This window comes from Crocodylus porosus, unplaced genomic scaffold (genome assembly GCF_001723895.1).
Source record: "Crocodylus porosus isolate Cpor-Errol unplaced genomic scaffold, CroPor_comp1, whole genome shotgun sequence".
Taxonomy (NCBI): domain Eukaryota; kingdom Metazoa; phylum Chordata; order Crocodylia; family Crocodylidae; genus Crocodylus; species Crocodylus porosus.
The window spans coordinates 26,028,009-26,041,210 of NW_017728947.1; the positions used below are offsets into that span (position 1 = coordinate 26,028,009).

At 41.2% G+C, this 13,202-nt stretch overlaps 1 protein-coding gene across 3 annotated transcripts in view; it reads right to left on the reverse strand.

Moving 5' to 3' along the window:
• Positions 1–13,202, reverse strand: part of ANO3 (anoctamin 3) — a 445,370-nt gene that overhangs the window by 81,395 nt on the left and 350,773 nt on the right. For all 3 annotated transcript variants that reach the window (XM_019551829.1, XM_019551827.1, XM_019551830.1), the window contains one exon: positions 1,933–2,064. In XM_019551829.1, the coding sequence (XP_019407374.1) occupies positions 1,933–2,064 (132 nt within the window). The remainder of the gene's footprint in view (positions 1–1,932; positions 2,065–13,202) is intronic.

The window sequence follows — 13,202 nt, forward strand, 5'->3', positions numbered from 1 at the left end:
CCATCCACCACCACTCCCTGGGTGCGGCCCTCCAGCCAGTTGGCGACCCATTTGACTGTGTGGGTGTTGACACCACAGTCCCCCAGTTTCTTAACAAAAATGGGGTGAGAGACAGTGTTGAAGGCCTTCCAAAAATCCAGGAAAATTATGTCCTCTGCTACCCCTGCATCTAAGGATTTGGTGATCTGGTCACAGAAGGCCACCGGGTTGGTCTGACCGGACCTGCTGCTAATGAACCCATTCTGATTGCCCCTAAGCATAATCTCCCTTGCTGGCCCCTCGTGGATATGCGCCAGAATAATTCTCTCAAAAAGCTTGCCCAGGATCGAGGTAAGACTACCTGGCCTACAGTTTCCCGGGTCCTCCTTCCTCCCCTTTTTGAAGATGAGAACCACACTGGCCCTCTTCCAGTCCTCTGACACCACACCAGACCACCACGTGTGCTCGTAAAGCCGTACCAGGGATCCTGCAATGACCTCAGCCAATTCCCTCAGTACTCTGGGACCAGCTGATTTGTATACATCCAGTCCTTCCAGAAGTTCCCTAACTAGTTCCTCACTAACCCTTGGCCTAGGTGTGCCTCCCTTGGACTATAAAGGGGGACCGGGGGGGTGACTGTTCTGGTCCCTGCTCAGGAAAATGGAGGCAAAGAAATTGTTAAATATGTTGGCTTTGTCGTCTGGTGTGATGACCAAATTTCCTAGCTTGTCCTGCAGGGGCCCCACATTACCCAGAACCTTCTTTTTGCCCCCTACATATTTAAAGAAGGACTTCTTGTTGTCCTTGATCTGGGAAGCTAGTCCTAGTTCCATCTCCACCTTGGAAATCCAGCCAACATAATTGGAAAGTAAGAATACTCAGCACAATCCTGCCTCCTAAAACTACTCAAGTGCCCTTCCCCCAAAGACATGTTTCTGCAATGTAGAACTAGAATATTAGCTCTACTCCACCCACTCACAAATCCTGAATACAGTTGTGGATAGCCAGGCACAAACTAGAGTAGTCTTTGGGCTTCTTTAACTTTTGCAGGGACTGGGCAAATCTCTAGATGGCTGCAGGTTTTCAGAGGTAAAAAGATCATGAATAACCATCTTTTCTTCCTTAATGCTGAGGTACATTTCTCTAAAACCACTCTACTTGAGACATGTCTAAAAAATAAACAAAGTCACCAAAAATAAAAAAAAACATGTAGGAATACTTTGGCCCTTAAACTAGTCTCATGCCACATGGGCTAGTACAAAGCAGGGATTATAAATTCCAATTATAGAACATTCCATATGACTTTGTTCCTGTGCTATTTAATTGACATTACTGAACTTCTTGTTTCTAGACAAGAGAACTTAAGGTTTAATTCTAATTTACCAAATAAAAAGAAATGAAAAAATTGTCTCAGTGGTTTATAAACTCATTTTAAAGTTATGCCATGTTGAACTATTTTGTGGTAGAGCAAAAATAGAGACAACATATTGTTTAGACCGGATGAATGTTTAGTTTTTAGGTAGCATATGGAGGACAAAGGATTATTTATATAATGGAGGTAGACACGTGTTACATACAAAACTGATTAAAAATCCAGTGCCTGATTTCAGCTTGCTCCAAGGGATCTCCTTCTGTTTGAGATGGGGAAATGCTTCCAAATTTAGTTTAGCTGTTATAATCAATACTACATAAAAAGAAACTTGGGTGGATAATGTAGGAGGAAGTAAATCCCTGTTAGAGCTAGAATTTCCCCATAACCAACTGAATAGCTCTTAACAGAAGCTACTGGTAATATTCAAGGCCAGAATTTGGCCCAAAGAGAAAATTATCATGAAATACCAGACCTGATACTATGCATTTGTCAGTGACCATCTGTTAATGACTGTCTTTATGTTACACACTAAGAAGAAATGTAAAAACTATCCATGTGGATCTCTAGGACACAGCACTTACTGGTGTATACGTGCACGGCTAAATGGTGCTGTGTAACAATCTGTCTCTTCCAGGTCAGGAAGTGCCTCCTTGTCCAGCTTCATTGGATTTCTGGGCAACCAGCTTTTCAGTTCCCTCATGTTCCTCTGCAAACTGGGACAATGACATATTAGGTTTTCATTATGTTGTCAATTGCATGTGGCTTTAATTACCATTGTATGTTATACATATTCAGTTAGATGACACCAAAACTGAAGGTGGAAAGAAAGTAATTATGCATTTTTTCATTTGACTCTACATTACCAAACTGAGCTAGCACTTTTGTTATTTGTGGCCTATCTTCTACATCTTACCCAGGCAGGATTCCCACTGCCAATAATAGGATTTTTTTGCCTAAACAATGATTACAAGATTTGGCTCACTGAAAATACACTTCAAAAGACAGTAGTAATTTAGTACTAGAGAAGTTGTCTGGCTGAGTCACAGTTTCATCCACTAAAGGATTTTTTTGGCTCAGTATTTTACCTCTTATTCATGAACTACTTAAATACTGATGTAGCCCTCAATCAGTCATGTAAATAAAATCCCTTTAGATACCCAAGAAACCAAATTACTTCCTTTAAATTGAGAATTAAACATATCATTATTCACTGTATTTCTATAAGTTATGATCATTAATTAAGCCTTCATTTGTAGAACTCTATCAACGTGTATATACTTATATTTATTCTCAGACCAAGGATCATCATAAATCAAAAAAAAAGAAAAGAAAGATACTTAAAGGCAAAAGATATAACATTGTTATACAGTCAATGATGAGATAAAAATGAGATAGCTTTATTCGTGATTTGTCTAGAAATTAAGGTTATCACAAAATCATGACTTAGTCCTGATGCCCCTACTCAAGACTTTTATGCCTGACATTGGAAGTTTGCCTAAAAAGGCTGCCAGAATTGATTTGCAAACAAATTGGAAAGGTCAAGTAGATAATCAAATCTACTTATTTCACTGGCCAGTGCCAGCCATTCTTTTTTGATTTGCCTGATCCAATATTCCTTACATACCCAAATTTTCTTCCCAGCAAGGTAAATGGAAAATTTGGATTTTCAAGAAACAATGGGTTTAGACATAGAGTTATGAGAAAACACCAAGCTGTATTATGTCTTTGGAGGCATGGCTCACTCTGAGAGACACCCTAACTACACGCAAACATCACACAAAGAAGTGGAAGTTTGATCAAAACTACAATGGAATATTTTCCAGGTGAGTTGAGACCTGAATTACTTCTGGACTTTATCCCTACAAAAAGATTCAAAGGCACAACTGTTCACTCTTGAACTTTAACTGCCTTATTTATACTCACAGTTGGGCTGACGATTGGGTATAGTAGATAGCAGTCCAACTACTTGGAATGAACCCACTTTTTGATTATAGAAGTATAGATGAGGACATAAATTTTACCTTAGTAGATGATGCTTGTAAAGCAAGAGCATCCATAGAAACACCTGACTTCTAATTATCCAGCAAATAAATGAATTAAAGTAAGTAAATAAGCACTACTTTTATATAGAAGTGTGCCCACTTGCTATTTAGAATCCTACAATTTAGAGCTAGATGCAAATTAAGTAATTTGCAATTAGCAGTAAAGTTATATAGAAAAATTTTGCATCTGCTGTGAAAATAGTTCCATGAAGTTAAGCTGAAATAAAATTGGAATATTATGATGACTGATGAAAAAGCTTATTTTAAATTTGTACCAGGTTACACATGGAGAACATTCAGGCCTTTCCATAACATACCATTTTAAGGGACTTCTAGTCCAAAGAGAAAGAGAAAGGTGAAAAGTTTCTAGGTGAAACTGAAGCATGAGCCCTTCAATCCAATTACATATTAACTCATCAAAAGAAGTGTAGGTGGAGCTTTTCAGAAAAGCTAAATAGCTTAAGTGGAGCGCTGTGCTAAGCTGGTTAAGCTGTTTATGGTATCCAAGTCACTGAGCCATGTACATATATCATAAGCATTTACATGTATAAATCTCTGCAGGATGAGCTCACAACATTTTATTTTTCAGATTAGTTCATCACCTAGAAAAGATTTAGTGTGCTTCTAATGTATTTTTTCAGGAAGTCATCAAAGCTGTAGATTAAAGATAACATTCCAAAACTAGCTTTGAGAACAGAAGGCCTGACCTACCTGTCACTTACAGGACCATCATTAACATTAAGAGTCACCCATGATTTACAGTTCTGAAACAGGAGACTGAAAACAACCGACTTCAGAGCCTGATCCAGCACCCCAGCAAAAGTCAGACCTTTGAGTTTTGTCATTAAGGATTGTTAGGTCTCTACAGTACTTTAACATATATGAAATGAAAATTCTAAAAATCTTATAACATCTCCATGAAATTTGTTAACTTATGCTAATTAGGCAGCTGTGCAAAACTGGTATCCAATTGGTAGCGTACTTCAGGGATATGACACTATCAGGTATTAAGCCTTCTGGGCCAAGAAATCAAATTATGTTCATAAAGCAGAAACACAAAACAGTTCTCAGGCAGGTGTGTTTCTTACCTCTTTCAGCCAAGTGCATGGTCCAATTTGCTATCCTTATACAGTCAGTACCTTAGTCTAAGAGTTCCTTCTGTTGTGGTTCCAGTGGGACTACGTTTTTAATAAACTTGTCTAAGTGTGAAGCCTTCATTTTTCTTTCTTGTAGACATAGATTTTTGTTTGTTTGTTTGTTCAAAGCATGAAAATTATCTATCAATAGTAGAAAAGGTGTAGGAGCACCATAGAAGGAAGAGGGTGGGAAAGAAAAGTTGAACATTTTAAGGTTCCTTCCCCTTCTTCAATTTTAATTATTTTTTCTACAAGGCTGAATAATTGGAAGATTGAGGGTTTTTTTAATCTTGAGAAAATACAGAAAACCGTCTTTTTATTTTACACTCATAGCTGCTCCTTTGAACCAACATGTGAAGTCAAGCACAGACTTTGAATAAAATGGAAGTGACAGCCATATTCGATTTTCTTTTTTTTCCTACAGTGAAAATGGCATTCAATCAAAAATATAATCTTTTTTTTCTTGAATCACTTCTGGGTGATCACCCCAAAAGCTGGTGACTTCAGAGAGAGCAAAATGTGTCAACTCAAAAACATATTTTCCAATACGAAAAACAAACCTGAACAATCTACATCTTTTTGTGGCTTAGCCTGTTGCTCAGCCAAAGATGAAATAGAATATTTGTGGCATTTTCATTCAATATGTTATTCAATTTCAGACAAATTACTCTGTTATGGATTGTCAGTGTTCAAGATGAATGAATAGGGTTAGCAAACAGGGCAGTTTACAAGAAGTTTGCTGGGAGCAAGAGGAGAAAAAAGAATGGGAAGAGGAAAAGGAGCCAGGCACCAGATTTTGCTCCAGGAATGTATGTGAGGCAGGGCTGCCTGTATGTTTGACTTGCTGTTTGTTTGGTGGGCTGTGTGTTTGTGAATGTGCTTTGAGCAGCTGGGAGTGCTGCTAGCTGAGTGATTGCTGTTTATGCCTGATGAAAACCCTAGCAAGGGGGTGGAATCATTCCAGCTCAGCAGGGTATAAAAGGAGATTCTCTGAGTGACCGGAGAGCAAATAAAGAGGGGCAGCAAACAGAGCAGTTTGCTGGGCAGTTTGCAGATCAGTTTGCTGCCAGTGTCCAAGTGAAGGGCCCGGGCAGGAGCAAATGCATCTTGCAGATCAATGCATGGCTGTACATGTGGTGTTGCCAGTAGGGCTTTGGCTTTTTCAGCCATGGGATATTGTTCCAAGGAGAAGAAATGGGATCCATTTAACAAAAAGAGGGAAGAGAATCTTTGCAGACAAGCTCACTTACCTAGAGAGGAGGTTTAAGCTAGGTTTGTTGGAGACCAAAGCCCTGAGGTAAGTGGAGAAACAGGTGACCTGAAGAAAACACAAGCATGAGGGGGCAACAGGGGACACCTTCTCATTCTTGAGAAAGTAGGGCAATCAGCTTATTACCTCAGGTGTCTGTACATGAATGCATGGAGTCTGGGCAACAAACAGGAAGAACTGCAAGTCTTTACATAGTCACAGAGCTATGATGTGACTGGAATAACATAGACTTGGTGGGATAGCTCACAGGACTGGAGTATTAGAATGGATGGGTATAAACTGTTCAGAAAAACAGGGAAGGGAGAAAAGGAGGAGGAGTTGCTTTCTATGTAAAATAGCTGTATGATTGCTTAGAGCTGTATGATTGTTCAGTATGAAACTGAAGATAGGCCTCTTGAAAGTCTCTGGATTAGGGTCAGAGGGGGATGAACAAGGGTGATGTCTTGGTGGGTGTGTGCTACAGACCACCACATCAGGAGGATGAGGCTTTCTTTAAACAGCCAGTGGAAGCTACCCTATCACAGGCCCTGGTTCTCATGGGAGAATTCAGTCACCCTGACATCTGTTGGGAGGGCAATACAGCAGTGCAGAGGCTATCAAGAGAGTTCTGGAGACAGCTTCCTGGTGGAAGTGTTGGAGAGGCCAACTAGGGGCTATTTTCTTCTTGATCTATCTGTTGCTCACAAACAGGTGGGAAACATAGAAATGGATGGCACAAATTGGTGGGAAATAGAAATAGATTTCCCACAAATTGGTGGGAAATGGATGGTAACTTGGGCTGCAGCAACAATGAGATGAATGAGTTCAGGATCCTGAGGAAAGAAAAAAAAGAGAGTATCAGAGTAAGGACCCTGGACTTCAGAAACTCAGACTTATATTTGCTTTGAGAACTGATGGATAGATCTTCTAGGTGGCTAGTCTGAGGGGGAAAGGAGTCCAGTAGAGCTGGTTGTATTTTAAATAACCTTTACTGAGGGTGCAGGAACAAACCATCTTGATGCAGAGGAAGACTGGCTAATATGGCAGATGACCAACTTGTCTTAGCAAGGAACTCTTCAGTGAGCTAAAACACAAAAAGGAAGCATACAAAATGTGGAAACATGGACAAAAGACTAGGAAGGAGTATAAAAGTCTAGCTCAGGCATGCAAGGATGAAATCAAGAAGGCCAAAGTGTAATTGTAGTTGCAGGTAGCAAAAGGGTAACAAGGAGAGTTTCTACAAGTATGTCAGCAACAAGGGGAAGACTAGGGAAACCAGGGATCCCCTACTGAATGGGGCAGTGATAGATGATATAAAAAAATCTGCCTTTTTTACCTTTGTCTTCATAGGCAATGTCAGTTCCCAGACTACTGCATTTGGCAACACAGTTTGGGGAAGAGGTGAGCAGCCAACAGTGGGGAAAGAACAGGTTAGGGGCTATTTAGAAAAGATAGACGTGTACAAGCCCATGGGCTTCTATATCTAAATTGAGAGTCTGAATCCAGACAAGGCTGTTAGAGGTTTTATAATCTAACAGAAGTGTAGGAGAATCTGCAGTACACCCAATGGTGCCTGGGGAGTTGGCTTTTGTAATTGCAGAGCCACTGGCCATTATCTTTGAAAACTCATGGTGACTGGGAGAGTTCCTGGATGACTGGAAAAGGGCAAATATAGTGCCTATCTTTAAGAAAGGGAAGCAGGAGGACCTAGGAAACTACAACTCGATCAGCCTCACCTCAGGTCCCCAGAAAAATTATGGAACGGGTCCTCAAGGAATCCATTTCTAAGTACTTGAAGGAAAAGATGATGATTGGAACGTTTGGCATGGATTCTTCAAGTGCAAGTCACGCCTGACCAACCTGACTGCTTTCTGTCGTGAGCTGACTAGCTCTGTTGATGCAAGGAGAGCAATGGATGTGATATATTTTGACTTTAAGCAAGGTTTCTGATACGGGATCCCAGAACATTTCTGCAAGCAAGCTAAGGAAGTATAGGTTGGATAAATAGACTGTAAGGTGGACACAATACAGGCTGGGTCATTTAGCTCAAATGGTAATAATAGCTCAATGTCTAGTTGGCAGCCGGTATCAAGTGGAGTGACCCAGGAGTTGGTCCTGGGGCCAGTTTTGTTCAATATCTTCATCAATGACCTGGAAGTTTGGATGGAGCACACCTTCAGCAAGTTTGCAGATGACATGAACCTGGGGAGAGTAGTAGATATGCTGGAGGGTAGGGCTAGGATTCAGAGTGATCTAGACAAATTGGAGTATTAGACCAAAAGAAATCTCATGAGGTCCAACAAAGACACGTGCAGAGTCCTGCACTTGGGAATGAGAATTTCTTGTGAACTACCAATTTCAATAGGCTGACTGACCAATCTGCCTAATCAATGTGAGTAAAAATTACAGGAACTATCCCTAAATTAATAATTTTTGAAGTTGGGATTTTTATGTGATAAGACAGAATCAGATATTTGTCAGGAAAGCAGAGTTCAACTACCCATGTTTTACTCCAATACGTCGTCTTTAAAATCACTGCATGTTGCTTTTCTCTAGTAGTTATACCTGTAGTTGCTTTCTTGTATAAACTGTTACTCCGCAATATACTGTACTTTATTTTCTCTCTCTCTCTCTCTCTCTCACACACACACACACATAAATATCAAGCAGGACTTTGATTTTGTGCAAGTATGATAATCACTTTTTACCTGCTTCTTAAATTGATAGAGTTACTATCTGAACATTTCCAGATAACTGCACTTTCATGGTTAGTGAAGATTCATAAAGTTCATAAACTTTGAGGAACTTGGCTTCATTGCAGATTTACGGATTAGTGTGGAAATACCTAAGTTAGCTCAGGCACTGAATGTAGTCAAATCCTGGTAACAAAAAATTTAGCAAAGCCTAATACATTCAGCTCATAAATGTAAGCTGAGCTTTGTACTCTGTGGTAACATCCACACATTCATTTACTCTGGCCTAGATTTACTTTTGTGTAAACTGAATTGGAGTAAGGGTTTTTGGGTAGGTGTCTACACATGCAAAGATTAGGGGAAAAAATTGCACCCAGTTCCCTGCAGCCCTTCAATGGCCCCTGTGGCCACAAGTAGGGAGTTTCAGGCTCCCCCTGAGTGAGAGTTCAGGGGCTGACAGGGAGCACAGGGACAGGCCCATGCCCCAATCCATCAGTGGGGCAGCTAGCTTGCTGCACCAGTGAATTGGCAGGGGGCTGGGTCCTACCCCACCCCTGCAGTGCTTGTCAAACCCTAAGCCTCAATCACCCACTTGGGGCACAGGGCTGGGACCTTCCCCTGACCTGGACAGTTTCCAGCCAGCCCCAGTCTGCACAGTGAAGTCTGAAACAGGACAGCAGGACAGTTCCCAGCTACCTCCAGGCTGCATGTGCTTTCCTGCATAGCCCGGGGCTGGCTGGGAAATGTCCAGGTCAGGGGTAGGTCCTAGCCAGCTCCAGGTTGGACAGGGAACTGTCCCCATGCAAGGAGCTCCTAGCCCCTGCTTCATGATCACAATTGTAGTTGCGGAGTGGGGGCTGGGGAGCTTGTTCCCAGCCCCAGCTCTGTGATCACAAAGCTGGGTGGGGAAGAGGCTACCCTGTCCCCTCCATAACTTCAGAGATGGTGTTGGGAGACACTTATCTCCCAGCGTGAGCTCTGGGGTCGTGGGGCTCAGGCTGGGATACTCCCACCTCTTTTCCTTGGGACAAGTGCCAGTACAGTGGGGAGAAACTCAGGCTCTGCGAATCCCACACATATGTTTTGATATGAATGCCAATTATGATATTAGATATATCTGCAGATTTCTGTCAATATTATCTTAGTCAGGACTCCCAATGATGAAAGATTTAGTTTAGAATTACTAGACTTTTCAGTCACCCCATGCAAAATTAAAATTTTGTTCTGTAGTGCAATGAGTCGTAACTGTCAAGGGGCATATTAAAAGATTTCTGGCCATAATGTCATCCAAACATGTCTTCTTGGTCCATAACACTTCTCTTTTTAACATTCACAGGTAAATGTCTTGCTGTTAGTAGGGGGCAAAATTCTATTTAGTCCATCCATTACACCTGCATAACATCCAGCCCAAGTCACAAATGTCTTTCATGGGAGTTTTGGGTATTCATCATATGGGGAAAAAACAAAACAACAAACTAACCAAATGGGAAATATAGTTAGGTGCCCCCATATACATGCAGGTGTTTAATTTTAGGGACAATATTTCACTTTTTAAAGTTTGCCTGTATTAGCTTTAAAGGTCAATTATTCTGAAAGACTAGGCCCAGATACTATTCTGGTTGCTAGACATCTAAGATGTAGCAACTGCTTACTCCAAAAAATGCATCAGTCCTCAGACTGATGAGTGTTCCACTCTGGAGAGCTCATCTATATTCCCACTGGACAGTAGCCTAAGTCTAATTAACTAAGGATCTTTTCAGCCCAAAATAGAAACACATAAGGCATCTAACCATCTTTAGTATTTTTGTGATTGCTGTGGAGAATGGAGGAGAATCATGCTTGACAAATTTGAGGCCTAAACATCACATAAGTGCCACTTATACATCTTGGAGGTGACACAAAATCTGGGCCTAGGCATCTCCAAAAGACGGGATTGTGATGGGATACAGGACCTTCTATATCTAAATTGAGAGTCTGAATCCAGACAAGGCTGTTAGAGGTTTTATAATCTAACAGAAGTGTAGGAGAATCTGTGTACCAATATCAAAACCAGCTGAAATTAATTAGTACCACATTAGCATACTTTCAGCAAAGTGTCTAAAATAGGTTGATAGTTTATGTTACTTTCTCATCTTTAGATGTAGACCTCAGGGCTGAGGAACATTGCTAGAAGATGTATACCTTTTGAACCTGTCCCCTGAACAAAGACTATTCCAATTGTTAGTGTCATGGGGTGGGGTTCCCAGGGGTGGTCATGATGCCCCTGGTGGCTCCGTGACTGTGCCAGTTCCACCCCAGGAGCTCCCTCTTGTCTTGTCTGCCATGTCTTGCTGGTAAAATAAATTGGAAGGCTGCCCATGGGCTTTCACATAGCCCCAATCTGCTGAACCTCACTAGAGCTCAATGGTCCTTGAGCCCTTTGCCAGGTCTTTCTCCACTACTGTGCTGTATGGGGAACCAATGAGCCTCATGGACTAATTGCATGGCCCAAACCTCCCTTATACTACACCCCATGCCTTGTGGGTGCTACATGGATGTTGTTCCCTCTGCCATGGCTTTGGCCTACTCAGCCTCCTCCCATTTAATTTAGTTAGGTCTTCTAGCCTAGGCCCATTGTGCCAGACTTGAATTTCAGGCAGTACCTCTGATCAGTCTCTTCCTGTCACTGGGGTCCTGGCCTCTATCTGCTGGGCCCTCAATCCCTACCTGGCTGCACCCATCTGATGCCAGGCCCTTGGTCCCTGTGCAGCTGCACCCCTTTGGCACTGGGCCCTCTAGCCTCTCCAGCCTTTTGAGTAGCTGTGCCCCTCTGGCACCCAATCTTTTGGCCTCTCTGGGAGACTCTCCAGCCTCTCCAGTAACTGGGCCCTCTGGCCTCTCTGGTCCCATGAGTAGTTGTGCCCCCTCTGGTGCTGAGTGCTCTGGCCCCTCTCTGGGCACTAATAAGGTCTCTGTACCTCTCCTTGCAACTTCATCCCAAACCTCTGGCACAACAACACCACAAACATAAGCCCTTGGGCTATAACATAACACTAAGAATAAAGGCAGCACTCTGCCCCTTTTAGAGGGCAAGCTTGTTCTCCTGGGATAGCATGCTTCCTAGCTCCTCATGAACTCCTGGAGTCTAACTGCCATCAGAAATAGCAAAACAGGCAACAAAATGTCACAGGGTCACACTGTTGTGCAGGAGCTCTTTACCCTGGCAGTTGCCAGAGAGCGTGAACTCCCTCCCAGCCCCAGCCCTGGGGCTTAGATGTGCCCAGGGTCCTGCCTCCTTCCTGTCAGCTGACTACCTGCAGATGCCAGCTTATTATCTCATTTAGTCTGTTGCTCAGGCAACCTGCAGCTGTGGAGCTCTGCCTAGCCTGAAGGGCCCTGGGGCTAAGCTGCTTCTGCCATTAAAGGAGCAGACACACCCTAGTGCCCTGTGACCATTAGGATTTCATGTTAAGGAGTTTTTTAAATATCAGGTTAGTTGACTGATTTCTCTAGTATTCTCAAAGTTAAATATTTATGTACTGAAATGTTCTCCAGCTACCTGGTAATAGATAATACTTGTGTAATTATTTATATGGGAGTATTTATACATGAGTGATTTTATCTAATTTACAGTGACTTTTCTTCATTTTTGTATTAATATTCCGTACAACAATTTAAGTACTTCATGATGCTTTGCAGTCTAGCTGTGCAAAACACTGTCTTTTCCTAGCCTGAGTTTGGAAGATTTAAGGAGGCATGGTGATTTTCAAAGCGATTATCTTAAAAAAAGGAAAATTGTCAGAATAAGTGTAAGGATTTGCAGTATCAATCCTTCAGAGTTAAAAAAAAAGGCAGCAGCAGAAATTATTTTGCTCAAAATTGGCTCTATGTTGCATTTGTTGGCAATAGGCCCAAAGAGGACCAAATAAGTTCTCAAAAAATTTGAGGCATCCATCTGTGTGTAAATTCACGTAAAGGATTGTAGAAAACCCCTCATGATAAAAATAGTTCATTCTTCAGTTATATATAAATACATAAACCAAACTAAAACACAGATCTCTAAATGATAATTCTCTCATACAACTGGAAACAGTATAATGATTGATAGTACTGTAGTTCTCCAAAAAAAGAATATAAGCACTCATGTTATACCTCTTCCAATGTTGCAAATGAAAAACTGTATGCTACTTTTCTCGGACACTGCAGAGTGTTACTATGACTATATCTTGTATGTACAAAGCACCATAATTATGGCCAAAAATGCTTAGTTTTTAACATTAAAGTTGCTTTATGCTTGACTCTTAATTACCAGACTTGTTTCATGGCATATCCTGGATATCTGTGTTACTAAATAGAACTGTCAATTCATTTAATATGCACAATATTGTTATTCTCAAGAGCCTCCAGTGGAATTCAGAATGAAAACAAAGTTTGTTTTTACAGCAAAGCCTTATAAATGTTGCCTTAGTATTAGAAAGCATTAATCACTTACATTCTTCATAACGTATAACAACATGAAGCAAGCATGTGCATGACTGGGGAGAAGAGAGAAGCAGTTGTAAATTTATATTATTATTTATTTCAAGCCAATATTACTTGATTTCTGGAAGTTCAAAATCAAACTTTGTTAGTTTTACATTAAAAAAAATGTTTTCACTACTTTTTCAAGCTACCAATTAAAAAAAAATATCAACTACCACATTAACTTTGTGGGAAGTTATGAATATTCTGGCAGATTTTGCACTTTTGGAG